Source organism: Salvia hispanica, chromosome 1, assembly GCF_029641045.1.
Source record: "Salvia hispanica isolate PSC_SH4W2 chromosome 1, Shi_PSC_v1, whole genome shotgun sequence".
Taxonomy (NCBI): Eukaryota; Viridiplantae; Streptophyta; class Magnoliopsida; order Lamiales; family Lamiaceae; genus Salvia; species Salvia hispanica.
In genome coordinates, this window is record NC_142692.1 from 35066577 (window position 1) to 35079519 (window position 12943).

The 12943-nt window shown below is 35.4% G+C and overlaps 3 protein-coding genes across 3 annotated transcripts; all 3 read right to left on the bottom strand.

The window, feature by feature from the left end:
• Window positions 1–422: 422 nt before the first annotated feature.
• On the bottom strand, window positions 423–4474 carry LOC125217537 (UDP-rhamnose/UDP-galactose transporter 6-like). Its single transcript, XM_048119058.2, has 6 exons — window positions 4219–4474; window positions 3336–3581; window positions 2687–2871; window positions 1997–2197; window positions 1579–1740; window positions 423–1180 (listed from the first exon to the last, which is right to left on the bottom strand). Exons 2-6 carry the CDS (start codon window positions 3463–3465, stop codon window positions 872–874), a joined length of 987 nt encoding a protein of 328 aa, XP_047975015.1. The 5' UTR covers window positions 3466–3581; window positions 4219–4474; the 3' UTR covers window positions 423–871.
• A 679-nt stretch (window positions 4475–5153) lies between these two features.
• Window positions 5154–8076, bottom strand: DPMS1 (Nucleotide-diphospho-sugar transferases superfamily protein). The gene is made up of 8 exons (XM_048121199.2): window positions 7860–8076; window positions 7031–7130; window positions 6897–6930; window positions 6747–6823; window positions 6349–6374; window positions 6106–6270; window positions 5905–6019; window positions 5154–5442 (listed from the first exon to the last, which is right to left on the bottom strand). Exons 1-8 carry the CDS (start codon window positions 7961–7963, stop codon window positions 5338–5340), a joined length of 726 nt encoding a protein of 241 aa, XP_047977156.1. The 5' UTR covers window positions 7964–8076; the 3' UTR covers window positions 5154–5337.
• A 373-nt stretch (window positions 8077–8449) lies between these two features.
• Window positions 8450–11549, bottom strand: LOC125219257 (cyclin-B2-3-like). Its single transcript, XM_048121183.2, has 12 exons — window positions 11302–11549; window positions 11062–11148; window positions 10790–10925; window positions 10610–10666; window positions 10441–10489; window positions 10023–10190; window positions 9802–9939; window positions 9612–9692; window positions 9307–9528; window positions 9127–9225; window positions 8870–9048; window positions 8450–8797 (listed from the first exon to the last, which is right to left on the bottom strand). Exons 2-12 carry the CDS (start codon window positions 11123–11125, stop codon window positions 8656–8658), a joined length of 1335 nt encoding a protein of 444 aa, XP_047977140.1. The 5' UTR covers window positions 11126–11148; window positions 11302–11549; the 3' UTR covers window positions 8450–8655.
• Between the last annotated feature and the right edge of the window lie 1394 nt (window positions 11550–12943).

Below are 12943 nucleotides of genomic sequence, written 5' to 3' on the forward strand. Positions count from 1 at the left end.
TATATTGGGCTTTCGTGTAAAAAGAAGGTAAATAAAAAATGGGTTGAAAATAGATCCCCCCAACCCCAAAGCCCAAAGGCCTAAGAGTAATTCATAATAATTTGAGATATTATTTAATTGTAAATATCAACTCAGGAATAAACGAATAAGGGGCTTGCACAAATAAAATCCTTATGATATACTATAACAGACTAACAGTTAATTGATTAATTAATGCATAATTGTGTGGAATGTTTCAAAATGTGTTTAGATGAAAAAAAGCAATTCCAGTGTGTTTGGATGAAAAAAAGCAACTCCAGTCTTACTGTCTAAAGTTTAATAAACAAAAAAAATAATTTACAAAAAAAAAAAAAACCCTATTCTGCAAATGGTGAAGACTACAAAAACGATATATAGAAATATTTAAAAACACAATCAAGAAGTCCAAGAAAAGGCCAAAAATCTCTCTTGGTTCTTAGTTCTTAAACACATTACAACGTAAAACTCACACAAATTTTACATAAATAAACAAAATACACAACACCAATAGGCAAAAACGTTCATAGGCCATACAACAACAGTAAAAAAAATATAAACGACACTATAAATTATGAGGAATTTGATGTCACTATAAATAATCACCACAGGGCGAAAAACCCGATGAGTAAGGGGCGATTTTAACATGAGTAGGGGTAGAGAAGAGACGGTATTTTATCAGCAATACAAAATTTCATGTTCTTGTTTAATCCTCAGTTGTGCTCTTGTATGAGAGAAGACTCTACTAATATAACCAATTTAGGAGTTTCCACTGTATCTAGAGTCAGACCATTAAAGAATCATGGTGTGCGCTAACCTTTTTTTGTGTGCTAAAAATGTCAACTGTTCGAGAGTTTTACACCTTTTCATCGGCCTCAGAGGATTCTGGCGACCCTCCGTGCTTTTGCTGGCTGCGTCGTTCTTTGCCACCGGGTTTTGATGAGGCGTTGCCATACCAGATCATCCCAATGACAGCGATGATCATGCCAACGACCACTTGTATGTTCAGACCCTCTTTCCCGAAGAATAGGAAGCCCAGGATCAGTACAAGGATGGTCTTCATGTGGCCGAGGACTTGGAAGGAAACAGCAGTAAATCTGCCTATGCAGATGAACTGGCTGAGATTCGTTCCTACTGCAATAGTACATGACAGGATCAAGAACGCCTGAAAAGCCAAAGATTACAGGTTATTTTATGCGACTTAGTTTCGCAATGTTTGCAGCCTTTCACTATGACACGAAGAGATTCAGATACACAGGAGTTTTGGTGGCAAGTTGGTAGAGGAGGGGTAACGGAATGTGTAAAAGATGGACACCGCAGTTTGCAAAGGTCATCATGTGATAAGTTACCACAGAATACGAGTTGAGAACTCTGACTGAAATCAAACAAAATGTGTAGTATTTTCCTATAGTCCTTGCTAGAGAAAACAGTAATAAGCATAATATGCAAACTGAAGAATATACACACAGAAGTGATACTGATAAGTAAGTTATAATACGACGATATGGGAATATTGACAGCAGGCAAAAATATACAATTGCGTACGGATGTAGGAATACTTACTAGAGATGGAAAATGAAATTGAAACTCATCGAGTCTCTTGCTTGTCAACCAATAGTCTAGGAACGGGCCTAACAACAATAGTGATCCAGCCTGGGCTGGTGCCGTGTGTCCCAGTAGATTGAAGGAAGTAAGGGAATACTTTCTTTGAAGATAATGAACATACTGCAAATACAAATCCACAATCATATAAATGTCTTCAAATAATGCATACAAAATTAGCACAAAATAGTTAATGGAACAGCCAGAGATGGACATTCTGTTAAACTGGAAGCATATTACAGCACTCGAATATATTCTTCATTCCACATGTAACTCAATTTAAGAGGAAAATTAGATCTGTTGGAAATTTGGAATAAAATGACAATTTTACAAACCATGTACATGTAAGTAGCCACTTTGGGATTAAAATGAAACTTACATACTGTTGTAGTGCTGTACTCCAGACTGCAACAAATGCAGCAGCAAATCCTTTGGGATTAACACTCACATCAGTAACTGTGCAGACTGCAACACCCAGGAGAACAATTAAGATGCTAAGCTTTGTGTCTCTCGAATAGCGGATCTTGTCAAACACAACTTCCAACAAGCAGGAGACAGGTATCATAGTCAGTTTTGCAATCTGAAAGTATATAAGACATAAAGTAAACCATTAGTGATCTAGTAATTGTTCATATTTAATTGAGGATGGATGAAGAGTTCAGATATTAACACCTGCAAAATCTACGAATACACCCGAACCACTAGTTACTCAAAAATAATGTTAAAACATAAATTAATTAAATACCCCAAATTCATCTCCTCTCCCTTTTCACCTCCACAGCCCCACCATCATATCACCACTGCTATTCTTCCAGCCACCATGTCTTTGATCCAAACAACCCAACAGCTACATCAATACCATCCTCATGATGAGATGAAAACAAATGTACCAAAATCACCCAAACACCACCAGTAACAAGTGTCAATTACAGCCAGAATAAAAAAATGGGTTTAAAGTAATTTAGTCATTTGCATCAAAGTTATTTTCAACTATAAAATTGGTCCGGGTGTATTCATACATCATATAAAAAAACATGCATGGCCATGGAGAAATTTCATTAACAAATACCTGGTAGAATCCCACTGAATTCCACATTAAGCTGACATTCATCCCGACGATGGAGAAATTTGCGAAGAAGATAAACTTAAGAAGCTCCGAGTATGGTAGATGAGAAGGCTGAATGTAACCCAACCATCTTAGAACAACCGTCATCAAGGTTGTGGTAGCAAAATGCAAACCAGTTAATGTTGTCGCTGCACACATGGAACTAGTTAACAAACCTTAACAGTAACTTGCATTACAATGCATCCACAATACACAGAAATTGAAAAGAAGCATTTTCCATATAGACTGATAAAATTGGTTGCTATCTGCTTATAGCTTGGCTCTTCATAAGGAGTATATAAACCTTTTTGTACTTATCAGGGTGAATAACAGTGTCTAAACTTCTAGACTAGAGACAAAAGCAGCTTTGGAGCAGGAGTATTAGTAAAGTTCAGTAGGAAGAGGGAAATTTTGTCCACTTTTACACCCAAGGAGTTCACAGAAGTCTATAATTGATAATTCTTTCTAGCATCATGCTACAGGAATTTTCATCAAATATTTAATGAATAAACATGCCTCAAGCAATAGTTCAATTTTGATTATGAATGTGCATGTTAAGTCCAAACAATTCAAATTGGAAATAATCGCTCCTGATAAATGACTATAATTATACCAAAGCTGAAGCCGTAAGTAGCCATCAGTGCCTTGTTGACAATAATGATCCCAACTGAAGTGACTACATTGAACATCCATGCAGCCGCGTCAACTGCAGCCTTCTTATCAGCTTTGCTGGTTGATGGCATCTTGCTTTCTTTTATATTTTTCTTATTTGTGTCGCAAGGGGTAGATATTTACCCTGATAGGACCATAAAGTAGCAATGAAGCCACCACATCCAGTCCAAGATCTCCCCTAAATATCCTGCACGGCACCATTTCAGTCAGAAGATTTAAGCCAGTTACTAGACAATTCATTCAAATAATTACCCTAATCAAAAGTTGTATTGTGTCAAACAGTTCCAGCATAAAGAAATCTCAGATAACTTAACTTTCCGAGTCAGGAAAACAACCATTGACACAAATTTTCTACTATAAAATTAAGATAGACATGTTTATATACAGTAGTCCTTAAATCCATGTTCGATCAATGGAACAGAATATAAAAAAATGAAATATATTCCAAATCTTAGTGATGAGAGGCATTTATCACATAATCAGATCACCAAATCACTCGCCATCTAAACCTCCACACTAGCAACACTATCCTAAATCAATTAGCAAATCAAGAAGAATCTACACTCTTAACTTCAACACAGATCCTGAGATTCACATTGAATGCACAAAACATATTCCGCAATTCGAATTCATTCAAATCCCACCTCCATCAGATCTAACGTCTCCAAAACCCCTAAATTCTCTCAGATCGCATTCAATCTCACAGATCTAACCACACGGAATCACCAAATCCAGCTGAAATCGAAGCAAAATCCAGCTCCGCATTTACTTGGCAAATCACCACACACAGCAAAATTCAGTAAAATTCACGAAAACAAATTTACCTCTTTCGAATTCTGCAACGGAATTAGCAGGGCGCTTAGCGTGAAATCGAGCTCACCACCATATCCTCACGACTCTTGCATCAATAATGGCTGAACGTGTATGCATGTGATGTATATATCTAGGTGTACGTATAGGTGTATGTATCTGCTTGTCTATAAGAGTGAAAATTGAGCCAAGTACAAAGTGAATGAATGTTAATTTGGGGGAAAATGAGATTTGTGTTTCTAGGGTTTGACCACAAAATTATATGAATATGGAAATCCCAATTAAATGAATCACATAAATTGATAAATAATCAAAAGCTGTTAAAGTATAAATTCACACTTTTAAGAAATATGAGTATAGTATTTCTATCCTTTCAAAGGATTGTGATATTTTCTTCAAATAAGGCAAATTTGAATATAATACGTCATTGGATATAAGGTCAGTATAAATTTTTATCGCACCATCATATCGTGATACTATCGCACCAGTTGGGATCCGGGTAGCCATCGCACACAAGGCTCCCAAAACCTTATTTCTAATTAGGCTCTTAAAATACAAGTTTGTGCTTAATTACACTTATAAATCCTAAAATTCATTAAGTTAGGTTGGGGAAAAGAATTTAGTTTTTTCAACTAATTTAATTATGGCACCTGAATTGTCACTTTCAAAGTAGTAATGGAATTTATGAATTGGGTATTCTTTCTTGATGCTAGCAATTGGATTAAACTAATTTGTCTTAATTGCTCATCCAAAATATAGTAATTTGACTTATTTATAACTCTACCAAATGAATATTAACAAAAAGTTCAAGCAATCGAAAGATTGCGTAAAATCAGAAATCTGTATTCACTCTCTCTAAAATGCATCTAAGAGTCAAAATCTTACTCTCACGTTTGTTTTATAAAGATTTCAATTTGGTAAAATATCATAAAAGGTGAATGCTGAAATATAAAATCAAAAAATAAAAATAATAATATAGGAAAAATACTTTTCTTCTAACATGAAAAAACACACTCTATAAAGATTTTTTTTAAGTAAGAGTTTAAACATATTATGAGGTTACAGTCAAAATGATTGTATAAGAGTCTAGCCTTATAAATTTCTGCAAGTAAGAAACTCTCCAAAATGCATCTTCATGTTGTAACCAAAAGGTACAGAAGTCCCTTGAGATACTGCACTATTTCCGATCCCCCAAGTTTCGAGCTTCCATATACTCTGTCTACGAATGTGATTGGGACCTATGAAAAGGTGAAATGCCATATTACAGACCGGCTTGAATCCATGCATCAATATAAACAGAAGCAATAGAAATGCACTTCCAATATGTAAACCTATGCAACGAAGAAGGCTTAAACATGACAAAAGCAGCATGTTGAAAAGAAGTCAGCTACGACAAGCTAGTATGTCAAAATCCAAGGGATTAGCTCAATTTTGTACCAGTAAATCTATATAGATAGAATGGATAACCAACGTGATATTGATAATCATCCCCTAAGGACTAGGTAGTCTAGAACGAGTCATAGTCTCTGTTACTCATATGAAATTTGACATTCAGTTTGAAAGGTGAATTAATACAATAGTGACTCTTCCAACAGTGAAGGTAGTGTCGTCTTCGTTTCCAGATAATAAACAAACATGTGATCACAATACGACATATCGATTAGGTTTCAAAGGAGTTACTAAAAGTTGTGAATGCATACCTCTTCAATGTGATAACCCTTTCTTGAAGCTCTAACTATTATCTCCATCTGGAAAACGTACCCCTTACTCACACATGAGCTTATAACATCTTCAAGCACAGATTTTTTGTAAAGCCTTTGCAACAAGAAGTGCAGAACAAAACTTTAGTGTGATATATGAATAGGAGGAAGGAAAGTGTTCCTGATGAATAGTATTAGTACCTGAATGATCCAGTTAAGTCGGATACACCTGGCCATAGAAATGTTTGTGCAAGGACATTGGCTCCCCTGCTCGTCAATTTGCGCATCAGGTTCCACCCATGAACCCCGCCACCTTTTACATACCTAGTTCCAGTAACTATGCTTGCACCTGTCTCCATCTGTTTCCTGACTTCAAGAAGTTCTATTAATATACCAAGTTCATGGAAAATGTGGTACACAAACACAACTAAACAAAAAACTTACTTGATAAAGCTTGGCAGGTACTTCGGCTGTTAGAGGGAATAAAAAAAAGATAAATTAAACAAATGTGATAGAGAACAATTGTAGTAAAGGCAAAAAGAAAAGTACTTAGGCTTTGTAAGAGTTCAATCACACGAAAGCTCATATTTTCCAAGTCATCTTACTTGGCAAGCAAAGAGACAAAACCTTTTTTTATCTTTTTTCATCTTCAAAGTTTTGGGTCTGTTCACAATCACATAAAGGGAATAGTCTCGACTCTCACGAACTGAATTTTGATTAATCACAAAAATATTTATTTTTCATATGACTGGGCACAACCGAAAGTTATCATACTATATTTTCACTAGGAAATACACAAAGGACATTCCATTTTCTTATAGCATCTAAGAGTGAATACATACATGGTGTGATAAGTCTGCATCCATTATGACAACAAAATTTCCAGTTGCATGCTTCAAACCGTGCACGTAGGCCGTCCCTGAAATAAAAAACCTTTAGAAGCTTTACAATCATCTCTCAGAAATCAGAATAGACATGACAAGTATAAATACCTAAGCCAAGCTTCTTCGCTCTAGGTCTCAACAGCTGCATTACGAGACCAGTGTGAGTAAATATACAAATAGAAGCCCAACATTTGAAAATTCAGAAGCTACATATTTAAAAAAAGATAAGTGGCCAAACATACTATGCGATCTTCCCCATATACTTCCTGCAGCTGTTTGACTATTTCCTGAGTTCCATCTGGACTCCCGTCATCAACCACTATGATCTCAAAATTCTCATTCCTAACCCAAACAGAAAGCACAAAACCATTACAAAACAATATCTTAATGTTGTACGCAGCACTAAAAGTTCCACTCAGACAAAAAATTTGACAACTCCTAACTACTGTTTTCTGCAATAAATTCCTAAAAATTGTTCCAGATGAAGAACCAGATTAGGAAAAGCTGAATTTTATCCCAATTTATCAAGGCAATGAAAATATTATCCTGCCCTGCATCTGAAAACACATCTCATGTTTCGACGCCACGAAATAAGAACCACTACTAAGAATCTCCCAGAGACTGGATAAGAACATTGGGATAAATGTCGAAGCCTTTTTGGATAAATATGACAGCAATTGAAACAACCAAATAATATTGAACTTTTTTTAAGCATTTAGGGTTGATTAGTACTAAAATAAACTAATATCGGATAATTGGATTACTGATGAGTGATGACTGAATTCCATATTCTTCTAAAAACTGTGCGTTCAAAAGTATCCCCGCAAACAGCTCAACAAAAAAAAATTCAAGCAAAATTACCAAATTCCCAAGCAATTCACATCAAAATTGAAACATATTGCCCGAAAAATTTCACCCACCAGTGCCAATTCCAGCAAATTTCACCTTTTTCTAACTACCAATACCTAAATCATAACGATCAAAGGAGCGGATCGCATCAACCATATAATTCTATGATCCAATTCAAACTATAGCAATGAGTATCGCATACACAAGGAGATTGAAACTCACGGGAGATGCTTGAAGATGAGGTAAACGATGAGAGCGATGTTGAGGCGCTCATTGTAGGTGGGGACAATGATGCTATACTTGTTCCCATCCGCTTTGGCTTCCATTGTAGAACTCCGGATCAACACTGCTAAAACCCTAGAAATGCTCCCCAATTTCTTAATTTCGCCCTTCAATCAACGGATCTTGTCTTATATTCTAAATCATTCATATCATTGCATAATATTTAATCATATTTTATAAAAAGTTAGTATATTACTCCACTTTATAATATTGTTACAAAGAGAGATAACTGTAAAATGTAAATAGTAGTACTAAACTTTTCTGCATTTTTCATTTTTGCAAATTCGATGTAAATTTTGAGCAATTGCAATTAAGATTTAATATTTAATTATTTAAATTAGACTCAATTTTACAAATTGCAAATAAAGTGGACTAATTTTTTTTCACAATTCGCTAAATAAAATTGTTGGGAGGTTGCCGATTGAATAATTTGATGGTGTGGGACATTTTGATATTAGTCCAACGATCACTTATTGAATAATTTGAAAGATTGAATTGTAATTTCGAACTCAACAAAATTGAAATTACGATAATTACAAAATCCCCAGTGAATATATTTGAAGTGATATACCAGAAAACAAAGAGATTTAACGGATATAATTAGGTAAAAGATCCGAATGAAAATCACGTTACTTAGCTATATACACTCCAACCCAAACATGGTAAAACCTTGTGAATTTTCTTAGACAGAAAATTACACAAAAACAGTGTCAGATTATTATGTCAAATCTAAGCATCATTCATCATCAATGAGAAACTCAGCAGGTTTGATTCTTGCAACATATCCATATTTGGAAGTGCTATACTTCTTCTGCACACCGCTGAGCTTCCCGGTCCCCGACTTCCGATGGAAACTCACCATCCGCGCCGCACAATCCCTACAAAAAACACGAAGAGTTTCAGTTGGATTCATTCATCGTTGCATAAGGCTGATCATCATCGAGCCTTACATGAGCTGTTCTTGCGTGTAACTCGTGTACACTTCGCTCGTCTTGCTCCACTGCTTGCATCCACGGAGAGTGCATTGAGCAGTGAAGACGGCAGCAGCTGCTAGCATCGAAGGAGGGAAGCACAGCATCTCGTATTCAACGAGACACAGCTCGATTATGAAGAAGGCCAGCAGCTCCATCTACACAAACAAGTCAAGAATCATCCATTTTGATCATATACTACTACTATTTCAAATCAAATATTTCAAGAAACTAACCTTGTTATCGGATTGGGCGGCTTTCAGGCAACGCTTCATGAACACGTAGGGCGTTGGCAACGACATATTGAACTGCAACGTATTGACCATCAACTTCTCCTGCACATATTTGATGATGCAATCAGTGCAAAAAACAGTTAAAAAGTTATGAAATTTTCCTACTTTTCCCTAAAACCATACCATGTCTAGGACTTCTTTCCTGCAGTAAGCTTTGTCGGATATCAGAACAAGATCCTCGACTACGGGGACAGAGACTTCCTCGTATTTGCAAGCAATGAGCATCGCAGTCACACCAACCAGCTGCAGTTTCTTCCTCACCACTTGCTGGAGGGCTAAGAATCTATCAATGAGATTCACAGTAAGGTACAACGTCTCATCCATCAATTCGAACTTGTAATGCACCTACGCCACAGAATATCGATGAGAAGCTGCAATTGCATTTACATTACTACTCTTCAAAATTTCACACACTCTACGCTTTTTACCTCAATCAGCCAGTCGATGAGGATACCTCTCATTCGTTCATTGATATCAGATTGATGCACCATATAGTTCGGAAGGACACTCTGCAAGAAGGTTTTATACAGTTAATAACACAAAACGGGAGACAGGTATCGATGATCATCACACGAGGTTAGGCAAGAAGTGAGCAAATTAAGAGATAAGATGCTTCACCTCCATCTTTTTATAGTAAGTGTATAGATCATCGATGTATTCAGTAACTGCAAGTGGATTTCTCTTATCGCAGCTATCTATATCGATAACTGGCTCCTCATCCTCGCCATCGATGTCTTCCATTTCCACTTCTGCATCCTACATTTTGACTAACAAGTTCAAGAAACTGCAAAAAAAATGGTGCTTAAATACGCAGATCATCGGCAAGAAAAATGAAGTACCATTCGATCAATCTCTTCCAGCATAGCCTCTGTATGCTGCACAAACATAGGCACATCATGATCATCCGCATTCTTGTAGTCATCATCATCATCATCTGCATCGATAATGATGCAGTCGTAGGGCTGGTTCGTGACTGAAGTAGCTTGATGAACTGGTGGCTTGACTTCCTAAAACAACACATGTTTCAACCAACCTTAATGAAATCTCAATTCAATCACATTATTCTACCTAACCTCAGTTGATGGAAGTTTCTTCCTAAAACAACACATTGTTCAAGTCTGAACTATTAAAGAGCCTAATTGATAAATGCTGCTTCCTAAAACAACACATTACTCTAGATCACCTTCATAAAATCCTAATTCAAGCCTAATGTGTTCAAATCTCTACTTCATAAATTCATAAAAGAAAAAAACAAACCTCAAGTGAGGAATGCTGCTCTTTTCCAGCCAATCCAGAAGCAAACCCCCTAAAACAACACAACACATTACAATGTCGAAAAACGTACTTATCCAGCTCACTAAAACATTGTCAACAACCATCAAAAGAGCTCAAGATAAAGAATCAAGAACTAAGAAAATCAACAAACCTCGTAACAGGACGATGCACTGGACCGAGACAGTTCTTATCACCGGCCTCGTTTTTCCTGACCAAGATCAATCCAACATTCACTCAATACAAGACCAACACATATTCTAAACAGAAACACAATAAAACACCTTCTAATATCTCAAATTCATAAATGAATTAATGAAAAATCATATCATACTCTTTTAAAACCCCTCTTTTGTGAACAGCACAAGGGTAAGGCTGAGCTCCAATTATGTTTCTATTGATAGCACTCAAAGCCCTTCTGTTATTCCCAACACCAACTGCAGATTTTCCCACTCCAGCCTTCAACCCCCCTATAAATAAATACAAATTCGTCATTTTCTTTCAAAGATTCAACCTTTTCTAAAGTTGAAGTAATCCCAAACAAGAATTACAAAAGATTGAATTCCACATTCCATTTAGCTACGATTTTTCCGAATTTCACACTACCTTGACCGTTTGAAGAAGGCTTGATCACGCCCGGAAAATTCTCATCCGATCCCATCTTGTTCATCTTTTCTTCTTCAAATGCAGCTACTGAAAAAGATTAAAAAAAAAAAAAAAAAAAAGGAAAAAAGATTCAATCATCAATCCATAAAAAAATTAAATAAAAAATCTACCAAGATTCAAAAATCAAGATTCAAGACTAAATCAAAATTAAAATAAAAAACAACAAGAAGAAAGTTTCACCTCCAAATCAATTTATCCGCAGAAAAATCGCTACCAACACTCAACAAATCCGAGAGAGGGAGAGAGAGAAATTGACTAAAAACGTGAAAAGAATCCCATTAAATTCGATCAATTGAGACAAAATCTCTCTCTCTCTTTCTCTACACAGTGCGTGTTCTGTGTGAAATCTGCGCTTCTTGTTCAATTCAATCGCAGAATTGTCAATTGAGAGGATTTGGAGAGAACGCAAACAGCTGATTTATGTCTGCTTGTACGGTCTTTATTGTTTGTTTTTCCTTTAATTTCTTCTTTTTTTTTTGTTCATGATTTTTGAAAACAACGGCTAGTGAATTATAGCCGTTGATGACACTGCAGCGCTCTCTTCCCATGTGCACTTTTTCGAATCATTTTCAAGTTTTTTTTCCACTTAATTCTTCATTAATTATTACGCAAATGGTCATTAATTAATTAATTAATTCCATTCTTCACATACATTATTACATTACATAACATACAAATCTAATATTACAGATAGATTATCGTGTTAAAATTTCAGTAAATTGAGATAAAATCATCAATGGAAATATTTGGTATTTCGAGTTGTCGATGGTTGCCGTGTATCAGAGCATCGAGGAAAATATTTTTTAGTACTATGATAGAATGGTTTCATGATATCTTTTCTCGAGTTGATTGAAGTTTTTTTTTTTTATTATTTGATTTGTGTTGTGTGCTAAACTTTTTTTTTTTACCTTGTATAAGATCAATTCAAAATTCCCTAATCTCCTCAAACTTTTGCATGATATAAGCTTCCTGGCTAACGAATTGGGACAAGGCCAAAATCAAGCGATTTATGCAAATATGTAGCAAGATTTGTTGGGGATGCATGTATAGTTTTGTTATCATAATCAAATGTGTCATATACTTCTTACTAAAATAAATAGTGTATTGATTAGCAAAGTTGGATGTACTTTGAGTGAGGATGCAAATTTAGATACCAATAATTTGTGATTTTCCATGTGAACTTGCGTGAAGATTTAGGTAAATCAAATAATTGCTACTCTATTATTTATGTTTTACATTCAATAATAGGTTTGTTCTGAACGCTACAAAGAAAAAGGACGCAATTATAAATATATCGTGGTTGATATTGCAAAAAAAATTACTGGAAGGAACATCAGAAAAACGCTAGTAAATAGCGACAAACATGTTGCTATCGGTAAATTTGTCGGCAATAGTCGTGTTTCTAAGTGAAAATCAGTTAAAATCTGTCGATTTTGGACCTAAATCTCAATAGCCGATTCCGGTTTAAAACCAAAACCACAAATAAAGTTATTAGTCCGATTATAGTTCCATCCAGTCCTTTTATATGATACTGGCTCGCTTGGATGATAGAATTGAAAATTATTCAATTGTTCCATTAAATAAAACATCTCTTAATTACAACTCATGACCTCAACACTAAACCACTTTTAGCATCCTCATTATTGTATTATTAGTATTTATTTCATTCTTATCATTCAATCAAGGCGATTGACTGTACAAGACATACAAAAGACAATATAATTTCTCTAGAATAATGACACAAAGTTGTACTACCATTATTCATAACAAAATAACATTTTGTCCAAAATATAAACCATAGCTAAGTTTTGGACTTTTGGTC

What these genes read in the sequence shown, in the direction of transcription:
- LOC125217537 (XM_048119058.2), bottom strand. Translation starts at nt 3,465, where the DNA reads ATGCCATCAACCAGCAAAGCTGATAAGAAGGCTGCAGTTGACGCGGCT. An exon ending in ATTCAGTGGGATTCTACCAG is followed by an intron (nt 2,198 to 2,686) that starts GTATTTGTTAAT and finishes ATATACTTTCAG; the next exon opens with ATTGCAAAACTGACTATGAT. An exon ending in AATTTCATTTTCCATCTCTA is followed by an intron (nt 1,181 to 1,578) that starts GTAAGTATTCCT and finishes TTGGCTTTTCAG; the next exon opens with GCGTTCTTGATCCTGTCATG.
- DPMS1 (XM_048121199.2), bottom strand. Translation starts at nt 7,963, where the DNA reads ATGGAAGCCAAAGCGGATGGGAACAAGTATAGCATCATTGTCCCCACC. An exon ending in TATATGGGGAAGATCGCATA is followed by an intron (nt 6,931 to 7,030) that starts GTATGTTTGGCC and finishes CTCGTAATGCAG; the next exon opens with CTGTTGAGACCTAGAGCGAA. An exon ending in AGCGAAGAAGCTTGGCTTAG is followed by an intron (nt 6,824 to 6,896) that starts GTATTTATACTT and finishes TTTTTATTTCAG; the next exon opens with GGACGGCCTACGTGCACGGT.
- LOC125219257 (XM_048121183.2), bottom strand. Translation starts at nt 11,125, where the DNA reads ATGAACAAGATGGGATCGGATGAGAATTTTCCGGGCGTGATCAAGCCT. An exon ending in GTGCATCGTCCTGTTACGAG is followed by an intron (nt 10,490 to 10,609) that starts GTTTGTTGATTT and finishes GTGTTGTTTTAG; the next exon opens with GGGGTTTGCTTCTGGATTGG. An exon ending in TACACGCAAGAACAGCTCAT is followed by an intron (nt 8,798 to 8,869) that starts GTAAGGCTCGAT and finishes TGTTTTTTGTAG; the next exon opens with GGATTGTGCGGCGCGGATGG.